We start from the raw sequence: 18,715 nt of genomic DNA, 5'->3' as shown, positions 1-18,715 counted from the left end.
ATCGCGGTGGTGGTACGATACACAGCAAGGAATCCAACATGGGCACCAGCACGCACGCAGGCCTCGGGTTTCCCCTCGATACGCGCCTCGCCTTGGACGGATGCCACAAATCACACGGAGCACGCGGTGTGCATTATTTGTAATATCGCAACATCACATTTGCGCCAGCGACGCTCAAATATCACAATGGCATTATCTGAATTCCGCATTGCCAGCCAATCATCAGCCCCCCCTCGCGTTCACGTCCCGCGCCGACCAAGCAGCCGGCCTTCCTAGACAGCCATGCTTTCACACACGGCACTTACTCATCCACCGCCAGCTTGCATGGCAATGCCGTGCCGCCGCGCGCTGCGCCACAGGTCCAATCCTTATAATCACGCGTGGGCCTGTGCAGCCTCCGCCAGCCTGCGTCTCCTTCGCCTCTGCCTCGTCCGCTCCTCCCCTTGCTCCTGCCGCTCAGCCCGCCCGGCGGCGGCCGCCCAGCAGCGCGCCTCCAATGGCGCCCACGCCGTTTATGAGTCCGGCCACGCCCTGCAGCAGCGCGGCCTTGCCGCCCACCGCCGGGCCGCCCGCACCCAGCGCCCCCACCTGCAGGCAGGGAAGGATTGAACGCAGGGAGCCTAGGGACTCGGCGGCAGCGGACATGGCACGTTGGCGCGCAACGTAGCAGCTTGCACACGTATGTTGAGTGTCGGGTCAGGTAGGTTCAGATCAGCAAAGTCTGCTGTAGAACATGTTTGCGGGCTCGGGCTTCTTGAGTACAGAGTCAGTACCTTTGCTGCATCCCGCCATACGCACGGTGTTTGGCAGCCTCGGCACCCCCGTCACACCCAAACGCACCTTGTTGAGGTCGTGGTTGACGTTGGGGTTCTTGATGTTGATGGGGTTGCTGATGGAGATGGGGTTGGAGGAGATGACGTTGATGCCGCCGCTGCCCACCACAGTGGGGGTGTATGGCGGCGCGGCGGCGGCCGCGAAGGCCTGGGCCGACGCCGGGGCGGGGGCGGGGGAGGGGCTGGCGGGCACGAACTCTGAGAGGACGGCCGTGGTCCCGGAGCCGGTCTGCGTGCGTGGGGGGGAATCAGGGAAGCAAGGTAGCATGGGGTGGAATGGGGTATGGGCGTCATAGGAAGAGGTTGAGATGCGTGAGCACCCGCCGCGAATGCTGGCAGTATGATATGAGATCGCTTGTGACTGAGATTGGGATTTGCCCCCGCATGGCGGCGTGTGGCAGCATATGGCGGCGTACGGCGGCGTACGGCGGCGCTGCACACAGGCGCGCACGCACCGCTTACCCCTGTGTAGCCCGGCCCCGAACCAGTGGTCTGCGCGGGTGGCAGGAAACACCAGGGCGGGGGACAGGCGAGGGTTGCAGCAGGGCGAAGGGGAAGTTGCTCAGCTGTCAATCCGCCTGCAGCAACCTGTCACGCTCTGTTAGCGGTCTGCAGAAGCATGGCCCGCACATGGCCACCCTAAAAGTGTCGTCATGAATGGGTCCGGGTCAACTCCTAAATGGACTCAATGGATCCTCGATGCCTCCTTCGCTTCCACATTACTTCACGTGAATCACGTCCCTTGCCAGGCCCGCCTCCATCCCCCCGTCCCACACACACCGTTCCGGGTGTGGCGCCCACCAGGGGGCGACTGCCGCTGCCTGGCTGAGCGGCGGCGGCGGCGGCAGAGGAGGAGGAGGTCTGCGGCGGCGGCAGCTCCAGGGCACTGCCGGCGGTGGCGCCGGCCTCGGCGGTGGTGGGCAGGCAGGGCGGAGAGGCGCAGCTGTGGAGGGGGCGGGGCGGAGTCAGCAAGGAGGGCAGCCCGATTGCACGGTGCATCAGGTTGTTGGTTGGCAACCCGGAAATGGGTAATGGTCAACGGTCAATTTATGATGCGGAGGTGACGCCACGGCAGCTGTCAGCGTGTGTTTGAACAAGAGCGCCATCGGCTGGCCGTGTGCAGTGCCTTGCTGTGTTTTTGTTCAGCTCACCACCCACTCCATCCCCTCGCCCACCTCCCTCATCCTCACCTTACGTAGTTCCTGAGGCCACGGGCGCTCACGGCTGGCGCCAGCCACAGCGCTGAAACCTGAAGGGCGGGGTTGGGTGGGGATGAGGTGGCGGGTGGCGGGGATGGAACCAAGGATAGGCGCAGCAATGCACGCACTGTGAAATAGCCGAACTGGTGCAAGCTCTGCTGCACACAAGCTGCCCCCTTCCGCAGTTCCATCCCCGCCGCCCGTGCGCCTCCGGCTCAGGCCATGGAACGAATCAATGCCCCCACCAGCTCCATCCCGCCTCGCTCACCGCCGCAAACGCCACCACCACCAGCAGCAGGTATCGACCCAGCGGCAGACCGCCCCCGCCCACACCGCCACCGCCGCCGCGGAACAGGGGCGCGTGCCGGTGCGGCACCCCGCCGCCATTTCCACCGCCGCCGCCGCCCTGCCGCCTGCCGCCGCGGCCTGCCGGTGCCGCGGTCGTCACTGGTGGCGGCGCGGCGGCTGCTGCGGCCTCTTCCTCGGCGCCATCGGGCACCGGCGGCAGTGTCGGCGGCGCCCTGCTGCTGCCGGCGCGGTGGTTGAGGACCATGAGGCGCGTGTACAGTCCGGCTTAAGGTACCGGGTGTCGGGTGTCGGGTGAGCCCGAGTCAGGGTCAGGAGCCAGGAGTCAGGAACGGGTCAGCGGGGAAGGGCCAGCGGCGAGGGTATGTGTACTTCTTTTGCGGGGATGGGGGAGGTGAGGAGACGGATTTGAGGTGGAGGGGCCGGGTATATGAAACCGTGAAAGCGTTGCAGGGCCGGTCCGCGCGGAGAAACCGGGCTGGTGCCGTGTTCTTCCCGGAGTTGTGAATGTCGTGACAGCTTGTCGGCAGCTTGTGGACGAGCAATGAGGCATGACCGGGACCCGTCAGCCATGTTTCCAGCTCCTTCGCGGCGCCGGGATCGCCTGGCCCACGTTTTCCGCGACTGCTCCGTTCATCGGTTGCTGTATCGCAACCGACTAGTTTGCAACGTCACTTGTAGAGCTCCTCCCGCCTTGCCGCATGACAGGGGTACAGCGACAACTCCGCAATGCGGAAGAGCAGGTCTCCACTGCCGGCGTTGACGACCTTCTGACATGACTCGGCGAACGAACAGAGCGAGTATCAATGCCCAATCCTTTGCCGCTACGGGGCGAAGATGCACAGCGAAGGTAGCATGCAGCCCACCAGTGCAACAGACCCGCGGCGTTGCTAGCAGCAACCGGGGCCAACAGCAGCAGAAGCAGCGCACGCTGTCCGGCCGTTCGCTGCCGCGATCAGCGCTGCTACAGCCGCTGCTGCTGCAGCCGCTGCCGCTGCTGCTCACGCTACTGCTGGCGACCACGGGTGGCAGAACCGCAGCAGCCGCCCCCACTGGCCCCACTGCGGGCGCCGCTGCTGCTCGCGCCGCAGCCCTGGCCGGTAAGCAAGCGTCAGCATCAACGGTCGCAAGAGCGGCAGCGGCACATTTCCCAACACCACCACTGGCGCTGGGCAGCCGCCGCTTGCTGCAAGCGGACAGCCCTTTTAGTGGCCGCAGCAACAGTGGCAGTAGCAGCGGCAGTAGCAGTGCAACGGCCAACACCCGCACGCTGTGGGACCCTGGCCCTGGCAGCGCCGGCGGCAGCGCCGGCGGCAGCGCCGGCGGCGGACAGGGCAGCAGTGCTGCTGCTGCTGATGACGTGGAGCACGAGGCGGCGGTGGCGGTGGCGGGTGCGGTGTTGGGTCGGCTGTTCTGGGCCGTGGTTATGGACGACAGCAGCGGCAGTAGCAGCGGAGGCGGCCGCGGAGCAGCAGCAGGGCAGGGTGCGGCAGCAGCAGTGGCACCAGGTTCACCCGGCGGCAGCATGATGCAGCAGATTGCTCTGCCGGCGGGTTTGGGGCCTGCTGGAGGCAGCAGCGTCGGCAGTAGCAGTAGCAGCAGCAGCAGCAGCAGCAGCAGCGGTGGTGGGGCATTTAGTGGCGGGGCTGTAGCGCCCACTATCAATGTATATACCAGCACGCCTGTGACCGTTATCAATCCCATCACCGTGGATTCGTCGAATCAGGGGATGGGCAGCAGCAGCGGCAGTAGCAGCGGAGGCGGCTCCGACGCGACCACGCAGCTGCTGCTGGCAGCGGCGCTGCTGCGCAAGCCGAGGACGGTGGTGGTTGTGCCCGTTATCCTGGGTCGATGAGCAGGTGAACAGTGAGGGCACAGCAATTGGCGATGTTGGCATGGCGCGACGGAGACAGGGAGGCGAGGGATACAGGAACAGCATGATGAAGTGTGCTGGAAGCGATTGTGCCAAACGCCTCCTTTTGCATGTGGCCCAGTGATACTTGTTATTTCATAGCGGTATAACTGAATACTGATTGCGATACTGCTCTGCTTGCGCGACAGAACTAGGGCTTCGTCACTCAACGGCTGCTGTGTACTAAGTGTGATTGAACCGGCTTCAAGATTCGCTTAGAGGCGGAAAGGACTGCCGGATCCGGCAAACAAGAACCAGGTTTCCTTGGCAGCGTGCAAGCCAAGCAGGGGAGAACCGACGCTCCACCCGGCTCTTTGTAGCGCATTGTTTTAATGAGAACTTGCAACGATGTTTGGAGCTGCATCCTGCGATAGCTGAGTGGGGCACGCGAGTCTGGGGGCACTGTCAAGTGTCAACCATCTTTCTGAGCTCAAGTAGGCCAGGCTCGCTATAGTAAGCTAGAGCTCTAGCAGCGACCATGGGAGCTAGGCACAGCCTGTACAAGGCCGGTCCTGAGGACGTGGTGGACCCGCAGCGGCCAGGCGCAGCCGGTGCCCCGGCCGCGGCGCGACCCCCGCCCATCGCGGTGCCCGACCCCAGCGCGGCAGCTTCTCGCAACGCCACGGGCGGTGGCGCGGCAGGCTTAGTCAGCCGGCTGGGCCTGCCGCTGTGCAGCACTGTGGACACTGTGGACCTCGCGGCCACGCACCCGCACTCGCCGCTGCCCTCGCCCGCGGCGCACGGCCGCACGGACGTTTGGATCCTTGCCGGGCAGAGCAATGCAGTAGGTGAGTGGCTTGGCTCGAGGTTTGGGGGAATTTGGCTGTTGTGAGATGGTTTGTTTAGGGGTTAGGAAGGATGGGTGGAAGCTGGAAAGGAAGGGGAGACTGGGAGGGGAGTGCCCGACTGCACAGCGCTTTGGCCTCTGGCGGGGGCGACAGCAGGAGCGGGACCAACACGGGCGCCACTGATGCAAACTGTACCACAGCGTCAAAGCCTCCGCGGTCTCGATTAGACCACTGGCACAACGCACCACACACATCGATTACCACCCTAATCAACGCATGTACCGTACACGGCCATTGACACGCGTGACCTGACCCGCCTGCACCCATAATTTGCTCCACAGGTGACAACGCGGCAGATGGCCTGCCCATGCCCGCTGCCGCGCAGCCGCTGCCGGGGCTGGTGCTGTCGTATGAGGGCGGTGTGGGCACATCGGGCGGCGGGTCGGGCGGGTCGGGCGGGCGGTGGGTGGACGCGGCGCCCAACGTGCACCTGGGGCTGCACGGATACGAGGACGCGGTGAGGCAGGCGGCAGCAGCGGCGGCGGCGGGGGTGGGGAAGGGCGGGGAAGGACAGGACGTGGGTTGGGTTAAATTGGGGGACAGGGGGCAGCGGGGGGAGGGGGCAGCGGGGGCAGGGGTGGCATCAGGGCGGGTTGTGTGCCCGACAGTCTAGTGCATGGGCCCGGGGGGCTGGGTGGTGCTGAACTGTGGGCCTCGGACACTGCGCGATGCCGGGGTTTGAAGAACCGGTCGTACGCAGGCGCAACAGTGGCACTGCAGAGACGGGCCAGCAGCCGGCGCAGTGATGGGCGCTGACATGGCTACCTCGCCTCCTCCTTCATCACTTTACATCTCCTCCTCCCTAACTCTTCGACATTTCCATTGCATACCCTATGACACCCGCAGGACAGCTGCGGCCCCGGCATCCCCTTTGCCCGCACGCTGGTGTCTCTGGGGCTGTCCTCACGCGTGGCGCTGGTGCCCACCGCCCGCGGCTCCACCAACCTCTTCCATGACTGGCGGCCCATGACCGGCAGTAGCAGCAGCCACAGCAGCGCCGCGGCCGCTGCTACAGCCAGCACGTCTGCCGGCGGCGCTGGCGGCCACAGCAACCACAGCAACGGCGGCGCGGCGTCAGCCGCGACCGATGGCAGCGCCGCCGCAGGCGCAGGATCCAACGGCGGCGCTGCTACTGCCGCAACTGCTACTGCTACAGCTGCTACTGCTGCTGGTTGTGATGGCGGTGTGAATGCGGCGAGCGGCGTCAAGGGTGGCAGCCCTCCCGGCTACTTCTATGCGGCCATGATTGCGCGGGTGAAGGCGGCAATTGCCACGCCGCTGCCGGGCGGCGGCGCCTGCAGGTTGAGAGGCATGATCTGGGTGCAGGTGCGCGCGTGCGGATGTGTGGACTGGTGGTGGTGGGGGGGCAGAGGTGGTCGGGGGGGGGGGGCGGACGTGGGGGGGAGGCTGGTTATGCGCCTGATGAGTGGGACCTGTGGGGCAGGATGAAGGCTGGCTGTAGTGTGGGAGTGCTAGCAGCAGGCAGGGTGCATGTGTGCTAGACACACGGATGGTGCGGGCATGTGCGCTGTGCTCGCTTGCCCCACCCTTCCTTCCGCGCACACCACCGCCCTCCGCTTCCGCTGACACACAGGGCGAGGCGGACGCGGAGGAGCGGCACGGGCCCGGCCCCGCCGAGGCCTACGCAGCCAACTTCTCCGCCTTTGTGGCGGCGGCGCGGCGCGACCTGTCCGCTTTCCATGCGCAGGTGGGTGGGGTGCTGCAGGCGCAGCAACTGGTAGAGCAGGGTTGAAGGACACGTTTGAAGGAGGAAAGAAAGGAAAGATGCCGAATTCGGTTGGTAATGGAGCACGCGAGATGCCGGCCGTGAAGTTCTATCCCTAAGCATGATGGTATCCAAACCCGCCGCCGCCTGCTCCTGCAGCTGCCTGTCGTCGTGGGGGTGATGGCGGTCCGCAAGCGCGACTGCTTCCCGCACCTGCCCGCGGTGCGGCAGGCGCAGCTGAATGTGCCGCTGCCCGGCCTCATTCGCATTGACATGGTGGGTGCTGTTGTTGTTGCTGTTGGCGGTGGTGGTGGTGGTCTTGGTGGTGTTGACGGTGATGTTGGCAGTCGGGCTCTGTGACAAAAGCAGTGGTGCCGTTGAGGGCGTTGGGCCGGCCGGGCAAGTACAACACGGCTTTCAGCTTAGGTGTGCCTTGCATCGACGTACGCCTGGGACACTCGCGGCCTGCCGCCTGCTGCCTGCCGCCTGCCGCCTGCAGGCCGGGTTTGAGTTCTTTGAGGAGTACGGGCCCTACCACGTGCATCTCACCAAGGTGGGCGGCGCTCACCGTACAGCCAGTCCCCGTGTGCCAGCCATGCCCCTTCCCCTCCCCATGCTCTGCTCCTCCACGACGCCTCCCATAAATATTATCGCTTGCAACTGTCGCCTCTACCTGTGCTCCGCCAGCTTGGCTTGGCTTGGTGTAGTTTGGGCTGGTAGTTACACCACCACCCCAGGCACGTGAAAGACTCCATCAATAAGTGACACCGTCTTGCATTTCTCCCCTTTCCAACTACCGCGCGCGTTCCCCGTGTGCCCCTTCCCCCTTCCTTCCCCCCTCCTCCCCCTTCCTCTTCCCCCTTCCTCCAGGACGGCGCCTGTGCCATGGGTGCGGCCATGGCGCACTCCTACTACAGCGCGGTGGTGCGGGCGGGGCTGCCGCGCGGGCCGCCTGGGTCCTGCGCCGTCGGAGGCCCGACCGCGTCCGTGGCGCCCACACCCGCCGCCGGGGGCGCCGCCGCCGCCAGCTTCCGGCAGCAGCAACACCAGCAGCAGGTGCTACAGCCGGGAAGTACCAACGGAGGGGCTGGGGTGGCCGGGGGTGTGGTGGGCGTGGCGCTGGCGCTGGCGACCATCCCTAGCAGCGACAGCCCGCGCTCGGGGGTGTCTGCGGCGACGCCTTTGGCCACTGCTGGGGCGGCGGCAGCGGAGCCGGCTGCAGCAGAGGTGGTGACGGCGGAGGCAGTGACGGCGGAGGTGATGAAAGTGGAGGCGGTGAAAGTGGAGGCAGTGACGGCGGAGGCGGCACCGGGTGACTCCTCAGGTGGCGTTGAGGTGGCGGCAGTGGGGGCTGCAGGGGATGAGGCGGCGGCGCGAGAGGACGGCGGTGTCGGGGCAAAGGCGGAGGGGGTAAACGACACGGCGACGCCGTATGCAGTGGTGTAAGGCGAGAAGCAACTGAGGGAGGCAGTGGCAACCGCTGCCACTTTGGGATGCAGGATGATATTGGATGCTGGTGGGGCGTGGTGGAGGGGCGAGGCATGGAATCGGGCTTGCTGCGGTTTGGCAACCGTGCAGAATGCTGATCCCTGCTCTTGCGGAGGCGTTTCACACTAGAGCAATGTTGTAAGACAGAGACATAAAGATGAGTTATACAGCTCTTCAATAGGAAGCGAGGAACCGTCGCAAAGGAACGGGCAAAATTCCAGCGAGAAGCCTGTCCTTCGCTGTCGTGAAACATAATTTACAACATTTATTAAAATCTTGAAAATGACGTCGGAGTGGTTTGCTTCCACGGTGGAAGAGAGCTTTGGCGGGAAGCATGGCGCTGTTTCCGAGGTGCTCTGCGAGCTGCCACCGAAGCTCACCCAGCGATTAGCAGATACGCGCCAAGGGAAGCAGCTACAAGCGGCCGCGAAGGAGCTCACTGTGCACGGTGCGACGCTTGAAACCAGCATTTCTGTCGCCAACAGATGGGGCTTTAGACACAGCGCAAAGTATCGACATCATAAATCATCTGTTTGTCTTTGTAGAGAGCGACCTGGCGACGTTCCCGGCGCTGGCAAAGGGCGAGGGCATGGAGTCGCGGAAACGCCGCTTGCTCGCCCTGCGGACAGCCTCGTCTAAGCTGGAGGCTGCTTTCGAGGTGAATTTGATATAGCACAGATGCCAAACGGGAGGCGCCGCGTATCTATACAGCGTATCACGCTCTCCCTCTTCCCTCACCGGGCCCCCTCGCAGGCCTTTGGCCGCGACCGGGACCGCGATGACTTCCAGCGCCTCTGGTACGACTTCCTGCAGCGCCACTCCCCTGAGGCGCTTTTAGGAGGCAGCGGGGCTGGCGCCAGCGCAGGTGCCGTGCCCAACCCGGCGTGCCAAACCCAGTCCGCCATCCCCACGCTCCTGCTGTCCACCAACGGCGCCAGCCCCGCCGACCGACTCGACTTGTACGGCGCCTTCGCGACCTACCTGCGCGAGCAGCAGGTGTGGCCGCATGTCTTGGTTGACATGTTTCTGTGTGTGTATGGAGGTGGGGTTTGGCGGGGTCTTCCAGCTCTAAATGCAGTGTAGGGAGCGATACCCGCCTCTCAACGGCCACCCAGTTGCAAGCCTCTCCCCACTCATCCGTTGCCATCATCTCCCCTTCACTGCTCCTGGTCCTCCTCCTCCTCCTCCACGTACTCCTCCAGCGGCTGCCCAACCCCGTGTGCACTTCATAGTGGCGACTTCATCCCGCCGTCTTGCATGAATTGCTGCCCCCCTCAACCCCACCCCCCACCCTCCGCCCAGGATGCCTACGTGGCGCTGCTGCGGCCTGAGGACCTGGCGGGCGGCGTGGGCGCCTGCTGGGGCGCGGCACTGGCGCAGCTGAGCGGGCTGGGGCACGACTGCGCCGCGGAGGACGTCATGGTGCGTGCGTGCGTGTTAGCTTGTGTGTATGTGTATTAGCTTGCGTGTGTGTGTTAGCTTGTGTGTGAGAGTTTGTGTGTGTTAGTTTGTGTGTGAGAGTTTGTGTGTGTTAGTTTGTGTGTGTGTGTGTGTTAGCGTGCGCTTGGGGGTGGGGCAGTAAGTGACCATAGATGAGAGGGGTTGCAGAAGGTGACAAGCCAGAGATATGGGCATAGGTGACGGGCACGGGGGAAGGTCACTGAGGTGGGAGGCTGGGTAGGAATGGTTGGGAGTGAGGTTGGTTTGCTCAGAGCTCAATGGCGTGGGCCACGTCTTTCCTCGCATGCGCAGGGGCTGGTGGCGTGGTATGAGCATGAGACGGGCCGCGCGCAGCCGCAGCAGCCACAGCAGCAGGCGTCCGACGCCGTCGGTCGACAGCCGCTCTCCGCCGCTGCAGCCGCCGCCGTCACACCGGCCAAGGGTGCGAGGACGCCTGCCGGCAAGGGCCGGGGTGGCGGCGGCGGTCGCGGCGCCAAAACGCCTTCCGGCAAGACGCCGGGCCGGGGCGGGCGGGGCGGCCGCGGCCGCGGCCGGGCTGCTGACGCGGACGCTGCTGACGCGGACGTTGCTGACGCCGATGCTGTTGAGGAGACCGAGGAGGGGGCTGACAAGGAGAACGCGGATGGGGCCGGGGCTGGAGATGTGGACGGAGAAGGAGAGGATGACGGGGGCATGGCGGTGCGGCTGCGCGCGCGCCGCGCTGCTGCCGCCGGTCCTGCGGCCGCGGAGGCTGAGGCCCGTGCTGCGCGCGAGGCTGCGGCGGCTGCGGAGGCGGCTGCGCGGGCGGCTCGCAACGCGCGGCGCCGCGTGGTGTTGCTGGTGGAGGCGGCAGGGCGGGTGGCGGACCGGTCGGTGCTGCGGGCGCTGCTGGCGGCGCTGCATGCGGAGCGGCACCGGCTGCCCGTGGTGCTGGTGCTGGGTGAGAGTTGGGGTTGGGAGTTGAGGCTGTGTTCTTAAAGCAATGTTGGCGGATCTTTGGGCTTGCTGCATGCAACACTGGCCTCAAAACTGAAGGTTTTTCACCTCCAGGCTCGGCCACGTGTGCACCTCCCACGCCACGCTCTTACCGGCTTCCGCTCGGTCTCCCCCACCCCACCTCCCGCACCCCCACGCCTGCTGTCTACTTTGCTACACTTCTCTGTACCAATCCTTGCAACCCCATCTCCCGCAACCCCTCACCCGGCCTCCAGGCGTGTCCTGCCCCGCCAGCCTGTACACGGCGCGGCTGCCCGCGGACATGTCGGGGCTGCTGGCGGTGGCGGCGGCGGAGCTGGCGCCGCAGCCGCAGCAGCTGCACCGTTTGTTCCAGGGTGAGAACTGAAAAGGCGGGAGGTGGCGGGGTGGACGGAGGTGGATGAGCCGAAGGGGCCGGGTTGGGTTGGGAAAGCGGGGTAGGCGGGCTTTGTCACAGGTATGGCGCCATTTCTGTTTGCCAGCCAACCTCTTCATTGTGCCCGCTTCCTCGTGTCACCTTGCCGTCCCCACTCCTATGCCTCGCACCTGCCCTTACTTTTCGCGTTTCATGCCGCTTGCTTGGGGCTTTGCTTTGAGAGGCTGATGGAAAGAGGACCCCCCCCTCCTCTCGCCTGCCTGCCGACACACGCAGGGGTGCTGCTGAGCCCTCGCGCCGCCTCGCCCTCCGCGCTGTCGCCCGGCTGCGGCTCCTGCCTGCTGCTGCTGGACGGCGGCTGCATGCGGCAGCTGCTGCTGCAGTCGCGCCTGCTGGAGCCGTCGCTGGCAGGGCTGCAGGTGGGTGTGTTTGAATTCAACACTTCCTGCAAACCGGAAACCGAGACTTAGAACGAGACATGTTCAACCACAACTGCATTACTGCTGGTGTGGGACGTTGACGGGAGGAGGCGTTCATGCAACTGGCCCTGTCCCTTTCATGCCCTCTGATTCTCTCTCTCTGTTCCGTGGCCGTGGCCCCCCCCCAGGCCGCGCTGCTGGAGGCGCACGAGCAGCACTTCCGCTCCCAGCCGCTGGCCGCCCTGGCACTGCTGCCGCTGCAGCACCAGCAGCAGGCGGAGGAGCGCGCGGCTGCCGCCGCCGCCAAGGCCGCCAAGGCCGCGACGAAGAGCCGGCGCGGCCGCAAGGCCGCCGCATGCGGCGATCAAGATGAGAGCAGCGGCGACAGCAGTGACAGCAGTGCTAGTGACAGTGACAGTGAGTCGTCTGTGTCCGTGCGCTCGGATGTGGAGGGAGACGGCGGTGACGACTCGGACGCAGAGGGCGTTTCCGTTGATGACCTGGATGAAGGCTGGCTGCAGCGGCGGCGGGAGCGGCACATGCGGCGACTGACAGCGGCGGTGTCGCAGCTGCCGGCGGAGCTACTGCGCGCCGCAGCGGATGCCTCTGCCAAGGCGGCGGCGGCGGCCGCCGCGGGCGCAGCGGCGCCGCCAGGGGCGGCTGCGGCGGCAGCGGCGCAGCTGGCGCCTGCGGCGCTGCCCAAGGGCGGCAAGGCGCAGGAGGTGGCGGCGGCGGTGGGCGAGGCGTTCAGCGCTCTGACGTCATGGCGGCTGGGCGTGCACTGGATGGCGTGTGTGGCGGAGAGGACGGGTGAGCAGCACATGTGTGCATGTGTGTGAAGCACCTGCTGCTGTGGGCGCCATGCTGCATCACAATGGCTTCCCTGCACTGCTATAGCCACACGACACGCAGTGTCTGGAGATCTTTCCAATCACTGCGCCCACACGCCGCCCTCCTTACTCTGCCCTCCCTCTCTTCACAAACGCTTATCGCAGGTGCGTTGCGGCAGGGCGGCGGCGCCGGTCGCTACTCCCTGCCCGCGCTGTATGTGGCCGCCGCCAGCCCGCGGCTGTGGCGGCCGCCGCCCGCCGCCATGGCCATGGGTGCCGGCGGCGCCACAGTGGTGTCGTACGGCGGCGCCGCCGGCTCCGCCTCTGTGGGGGAGCAACTGCTGGCGGGGCTGCTGGGCCCGGGGGCAGGCGGCGCGGCGGCGGGCGGCGGGCGCGGCACGCTGCGGGCCCTGTCCGAGCAGGTGGGCGGCTGAGTCCTGGGTCCGGCGGTTTGGGGAGTGAGTAGCGGTATGTCAGACCTCTTTGGGACCTCACATGTGCAATGGCCACGCTGCCAACTGCCAGGAGGCGGATCTGCTGTTGGACGAGCTGGCTGAGGTGGCGGCGGCGGCGCTGGCCGGACCCGGCGCCTGGATGCCCTCGGCGGCGGCGCTGGCGGCGGCGCGGGGGCTGGCGGCGTTGCGGCGGGCGCACGCGGAGGAGCAGGAGCGGCGGCAGGGGCCGAGGGGCGGCGGCGCGGGAGGCTTGGCGCAGGTGGAGGAGCACGAGGAGGCGGAGGCGGACGAGGTGGAAGAGGCCGAGAAGGAGGGGGCTGGGCCCGACCTGACATCGCCGGTGCGGCGGCGGCTGGCGGCGCAGGGGCTGACCAGCCCCAACACGGCGCAGAAGCTGCAGCGCCTCACAGACAGGTATGTGTCTCAGGAAAGCAGAAGGACAGCAAACAGCGGGCCGCGATCGGTTGACAGGTTGGCTGCCTCGGTAACTGCCTGCGTGTCTCCCTTGGCTGACTGGCGCACACACACACACACACACACACACACACACACACACACACACACACACACACACACACACACACACACACACACACACACCTCCACAGGCTGGGCCATCTGGATCCGGTACCTGCGCCCAGGGAGCTGCAGTCCAAGGCGCAGGTGGCGCAGCGCAGGGCGGGCGGGGGTGCCACAGCAGCAGGAGGAGGAGGCGGCATGAAGCTGCCGAGCTCGGGGCAGACGCAAAGTGAGTGGTGGGCTTTGCGACTGGGGACTGGACTGAAGCCGGGCGGCACCTGATGGCCTTGCCGTCGTGTATATCAATAACTCAAAACCTCACCAGCCGGCCGAATAAATGGGATTGTTGTTGACAATCCCCGCCACCCCCAACAACAACCAACCCGCCGCGCCGCAGCCAAGCGCCAACGCGACCAGGCGCTCAAGGCCGCGGTGCAGCAGAGCGCCGCCGCGCCCGCCGGAGCCGCCGCCGCCGCCGCGGCCGCCGGCCGCCGGCAGCAGCAGCAGCAGCAGGCTCAGTCCCTGGCGGAGCGCGCGGCGGAGTGGCTGTCGGCCACACTGCGGGTGCTGCTGGGCAGCTGCCCCTTCACCATGGCGGGTGCGCGGAGTGCATGGGGTGCATGTGCATGTGTGGTGGCCTGGCGCGGTCCACAGGCGCGCACACACACGCACAAACACACATGTTAACACCCCTTGTAGTAACCCTTGCGCTTTCCTCACACAGCAAATGCGTGTGCACACGCGCTCGAATCACACGCGCTCAATGCGCTGTCGTCCGAGCGGCCAGCCTCACCTGCCCACCCGCACGGCCTCAACCCCCACCCCATCTGTACCGCTTTCCTCAACCATCTTTGCAACCCCACACCCCACGCCACCCCAGGCTCCTCCGCCTTCACGTTCCGTGACGCCGCGGCGCTGCAGGTCCGGCTAGTGGGCGCGCCCAGCCTGGTGCTGCACACCGCCCTCACGCAGCCCGAGCTCTTCATGGGAGGACTGCAGCCGGGGTGAGCCAGGGGGGGAGGGAGTCGACGCCGCGGCGGCTGTGTGCTGTCCTACCTACCCACGTTTGGTCTGCCTTCGTTGTCCAAATCCCCTGTTGCCCTGCCCTGCTGTCGTGTCCCCGCTGCTTTGTAGCTGCTCCCTCATCCTGCCTGCCTGCATCCCTCCCCATGTGCCTGTCTACAACAACGCTTCTTCTTAATCATGAATGTGACCTACCTTTTCCCTGCCCTTCCCGCCCCTGCAACCCCCTCTGTACCAATGTTTGCAACCTTTGCAATTTCATGTTGCCCTGCGCTGCTGCTTTGCTGCTGCTCCCTTATCCTGCCTGCCTGCGTCCCCCCCCGTTTGGTTCAGTTTAAGCTGGATATTTTCAACCCCATCTCACCCCCGCCCCCACCCCCAGTCTGCACCCGGGCCAGGAGGACGCGGCGCTGGCCTACCAGCTGCTGCTGGGCTGCCGCGAGGGGTCGGACCTGAGGGACTGGCTGGCGGACTTCTGTGCGGCCAGCGGGCTGGGCAAGGTGCAGGTGAGGGGGTTGCGTGGAGGGAGAGGGAGAGGGAGAGGGAGAAGGAGAGGGAGCGGGAGAGGGAGAGGGAGAGGGAATACTTAACTTGGTAGTGGCGAAGCCACTGATGACTAGGGCTGACAAGCCCTAGTGTTGGGTGATCGCGTTCCACACGCTCACCCCTAGGCACGCCCGACACAGCAGGGGATAAGGCCCCAGTCCTGGTCAAGACAAAAGAGACACGGAGACACAAGGCTCGCGCCTTCTCCACCAAAAGAAAGCACAACAGCCAGCAGGCTAGGGCGGAGCCTCAGAGGGGCAGACACAACTGCCTCCTTCATACCACACCACACGTACACACCAGGCAAAAACACACGCCAGGAAAACACCGCCCGCCAAGGCCAGAAACACACACAAGGCCGCCCCGCCACAAACAACACCCCTGGCCACAACAGAGGGAAAGCAAGGCGCTTAGGGCGCATAGGGAGAGGGAGAAGGCGATGTGTGGCGGGTGTCGTTGTGAATGCAAGTGGAGGCAAGGGAGGGTTGGGCGGCAGGGGGCGACAGGTGGGGGCCAACGCGAGGGGCAGGTGCCGGTGGGAGCAAAAGCGGGGGTGGGGGCAGGTGCAGGTGGCACGGCTCCACACCTGGTCTTTTCACGTGGCCCGCCACGTTGCTGACGAAAGGGTGACATGACACCCACCCACGCTCGATGCCCCGCCTGCCGACCTGCAGGAGGTGACGGACCCCGCCGCCCAGGACCAGGAGGACGAGGAGGAGGCGGCGGCGGCGGCTGAGGCTGACGGGCCCATGGGCCGCTCCCGCCACTCCAAGCGCCGAGCCGCGCCGCGGAAGCGCAAGGCGGCGCCCAAGCAGGTGCGCGATAGGTGTATGAGGGTGTGTGCGTGTGTGTATGTGTGTGTGTGTGCGTGTGCGGCGCCAGTGGTGGACTGGCCGTGTGTGGTTGCGAGCGGCGGGAGTCAGTTTGGCCCCCTTCCACGTGGCTGCGTGCGTCATGCTGGCTAGACCGGTACGTGAAATGGCGGTACGGCACACAGCACTTTCAAGCCTGCTGCGCCCGCCGCATTATCCCACATGCCAACCGCGCTTCCCCGGTTCCCCCACATGTCTCTAATGCCGAACCACCCCACATGCCAACCGCGCTTCCTCGGTTCCCCCCTGCCGTGTCGCTATTGCCCCACCACCCGCAGGAGGTGGTGCTGGCGCTGGACGGCCCCGCGGCGGAGGCGGCGGTGGACGCGCTGGCGTGCCGCTTCGAGCAGGCGGCTCGCGAGCTGGAGGCGGTGGGGCTGTGCCGCTTCACCAAGCGGCGCAAAGGCACCTACGTGCAGCGCACCTACTTCCCGCCGGAGGCACTCATGTGAGCAGCATCAGCAGGAGGCAGCAGCAGAAGGAGGAGGAGGAGGAGGAGGAGGGGTTGCAAGTACCAGTCCGAACCGAACCAAGGAGGAGGACCACCACGAGGAGCCGAGGACGATGAAAAGGAGGAGGCGGGCGCCGCTGATCACCTGGCGCGGGCATCCGGGCTGCTTGTGTGTGTGTGTGTGTGTGTGTGTGTGTGTGTGTGTGTTAATAAACTAAACGAAAGCCCGCCCAATGTGTGCGTGTGTGTATGTGTGTATCGGTGTGCGCTGTCGGTGTGTGCGGTGTCAAGGCTGGGCTGTCAAGGCGCGCGCCGCGGTGGTCGTGTGGGTGGTTTGTGGGGCTCGGAGCGGTTGGCAGTGATAATTGATTTATTGCGCCGTGCACAGGCCTTCTGGGTATCGACAGGAGAGGGATGTGGTTTCCTGGAGAATTCACGCCGCATTACGGAAGCGGTGCACATCGTCTACCGGTCTTCCTCGTCCTGCATGTCCCCAAGGGTTGCAGGTGGTCGAGTGGTGGGCACTAGGCAGGTGGCGTGGGCGCAGCCGGCAGCTCGGCAAGGGACTGCATGGTGGCATAAAGGTGGCGTGCGTGGCGTGCAGTGAGTACAGACGGCGGCCTCGCAAGGCAGGAGCAGCGACAGCGGTCAGCCTGTGTGCAGGAGTGTTGTGTGCATTAGAGACATTGCTGCTGCTGGGCTACAGTATCAAAGCGGTGCACTGAGTGCCACCGCTGGTTCGGAAGAAAACGCTGCCCACAAGAGGCGTATGATGCAACAGACTGGGGGGCCAGATAGACGGGCGCACAATCCGGCTTCATGAAATTCCTACTGCACCGCTGGCAATCTAGGCAAACAGGCGGTAGGAGGCTGTGCAAACGGATAGCCCATATGTAACACCGTGATACAATGTATTTACAAAGCCCAGCGGGCGTAGCAAAGTCTTCACTAGGGTAGTTGCTGCCTTGCTGGCTGACAAGGAAGGTCAGGTGTAAGCGGGTTGAGCGAAAGGCATCTCCGGTGATGGGGTGGTTTGAGAGAGGCGTCTTGCGAGTACGCAGAACGTTAGGAATCTGCGTGCCGTGCACGCACGCGGCACGTTCCACACATACAAGATGTCAGCATGGTCAACGCTCCTGGTGACTGGTGAAGGCCAGGTACAAGACGTTGGGTTGAGCGAAAGGCATTGATGGGGTTGGTTTTTGGCTCATGGATGGGACCAGGAAGGACGTGTAGACCGTCTGAGAACGTTTATGGGGGGGTTGGTTTGAGTTCGGGGATTCCGAAGTTACTGAGTTTACAGAGGCGGGGTGGGACTGGGTGGGCATGATTGCGCAGGTGGCTAACGTTGCGCAAGGGTGCCGCAGGTCCGAACGACACGGACTGTCACTAGTACCCCGCAAAACAAGGCACAACAGGCCTAAAGTCCGCCGACCGTCCTATCATACCAGGGGGGGGGTAGTCTCGACTGGGAAAGGCCCCATGTTCTCAAACGAAAGAGCTTGACGAGAGGACTCCAAATCCACTTTCAGAGTTTCAATCAGGGTAGTAATTGCAAAGTTATGGGCCCTCAAAGTTCAGGGTCGGTCGTCGGGGTTGGGGGTCCCCAAGGTTTCGTCACGCGGATGTGGGTGGGACTGCCAGATTTCGTCTCCGCGCCCTAAACGCCCCTCTAAACGCTCCGACCAATAGCACAAGCACTAGCATACATTAGCATGCACATACTAAAGCATTTGCATTACGTTTGGCCTCAGGAAAGCGGCCGCATGTCCGTCCACATTGGCATCGTAGTAGCGTAGAGCCCCACTCGAGCGTCTCTCACTGGTGTCATGGAGACTATGCGCACTGATGCTAACTTGTAACGGCCAAGGCTTGGTGTGGGTCATGGCGGCAAGGCTGCCGCCGGCCATCGAGCGTGACATGAATCCCGGGATTCTTCACATGATCCCGGGAGAAAGTCCACCGATCTCTTCCGGCACACAATCCCAAACATCATATGTACAGCGCAATTGTAAGCTTAAGCGCACGCCCCAGTTGTCTGACAGAAGGGTTCGGTGGTCGGCCATGGACACATGGACATATGTGGCATGGCTGCCAGTCAAGTTGTGCCTCCAGCTGAACCGAAGGTATACAATTGTAGAGCTCGCCGAGAGCAGTCGATTGACACCGACCTGGCTAAAAACCAAAGGGTTTTGAGGGGGGTTTTGAGGGGTTGCACGGTGGTGGGGTCGGTCGGTCGGTCCGGAGGGGGGGTCGGGAGGTTTTGGGACATGGGGTCTGGAGGTTTAGTTCGTACCCCCCCTTATCATACAACACATTTCGGGTGTCCGATCTCCGAAGGCGTGTCTGGCGCCAGGAGGCGCGGAGGCCCAAATCCGACTGTCAACGCAGGAGTGCCCCCCACCGCAGCGTCCACAAATGAAGCGTCACCACTCCGTACGGCAAGGAAACAGTCAAGGAAAGGCAGGGCCCAGGGGAGAGCGGCGCGGACGCACTA

The 18,715-nt window shown here is 64.9% G+C and overlaps 4 protein-coding genes across 4 annotated transcripts; 3 read left to right on the top strand and 1 right to left on the bottom strand.

Annotated features, from left to right (window-relative positions):
- Positions 1–62: 62 nt before the first annotated feature.
- Positions 63–2,844, bottom strand: CHLRE_17g744397v5 (uncharacterized protein). Its single transcript, XM_043072714.1, has 6 exons — positions 2,301–2,844; positions 2,024–2,082; positions 1,614–1,776; positions 1,296–1,325; positions 841–1,062; positions 63–588 (listed from the first exon to the last, which is right to left on the bottom strand). The coding sequence occupies exons 1-6, from the start codon at positions 2,583–2,585 to the stop codon at positions 457–459; spliced, it is 891 nt and encodes a 296-aa protein (XP_042915173.1). The 5' UTR covers positions 2,586–2,844; the 3' UTR covers positions 63–456.
- Positions 2,845–2,994: 150 nt separating this feature from the next.
- Positions 2,995–4,320, top strand: CHLRE_17g744347v5 (uncharacterized protein). Its single transcript, XM_043072713.1, has 2 exons — positions 2,995–3,188; positions 3,298–4,320. The coding sequence occupies exons 1-2, from the start codon at positions 3,176–3,178 to the stop codon at positions 4,191–4,193; spliced, it is 909 nt and encodes a 302-aa protein (XP_042915172.1). The 5' UTR covers positions 2,995–3,175; the 3' UTR covers positions 4,194–4,320.
- Positions 4,321–4,374: 54 nt separating this feature from the next.
- CHLRE_17g744297v5 (uncharacterized protein) lies at positions 4,375–8,466 on the top strand. Its single transcript, XM_043072712.1, has 7 exons — positions 4,375–5,038; positions 5,380–5,555; positions 5,945–6,424; positions 6,693–6,806; positions 6,984–7,100; positions 7,324–7,377; positions 7,695–8,466. The coding sequence occupies exons 1-7, from the start codon at positions 4,729–4,731 to the stop codon at positions 8,268–8,270; spliced, it is 1,827 nt and encodes a 608-aa protein (XP_042915171.1). The 5' UTR covers positions 4,375–4,728; the 3' UTR covers positions 8,271–8,466.
- Positions 8,467–8,514: 48 nt separating this feature from the next.
- CHLRE_17g744247v5 (uncharacterized protein) lies at positions 8,515–18,092 on the top strand. Its single transcript, XM_043072711.1, has 16 exons — positions 8,515–8,760; positions 8,858–8,970; positions 9,066–9,308; positions 9,615–9,734; positions 10,065–10,692; positions 10,964–11,083; positions 11,380–11,522; positions 11,711–12,332; positions 12,518–12,774; positions 12,878–13,221; positions 13,416–13,555; positions 13,724–13,924; positions 14,207–14,330; positions 14,732–14,855; positions 15,570–15,710; positions 16,046–18,092. The coding sequence occupies exons 1-16, from the start codon at positions 8,595–8,597 to the stop codon at positions 16,217–16,219; spliced, it is 3,660 nt and encodes a 1,219-aa protein (XP_042915170.1). The 5' UTR covers positions 8,515–8,594; the 3' UTR covers positions 16,220–18,092.
- Positions 18,093–18,715: the final 623 nt, after the last annotated feature.

Source organism: Chlamydomonas reinhardtii, chromosome 17 (assembly GCF_000002595.2).
Source record: "Chlamydomonas reinhardtii strain CC-503 cw92 mt+ chromosome 17, whole genome shotgun sequence".
Taxonomy (NCBI): Eukaryota; Viridiplantae; Chlorophyta; class Chlorophyceae; order Chlamydomonadales; family Chlamydomonadaceae; genus Chlamydomonas; species Chlamydomonas reinhardtii.
Note: the sequence above shows the minus strand (reverse complement) of the source record. Positions and strands in the feature narration are given on the sequence as shown.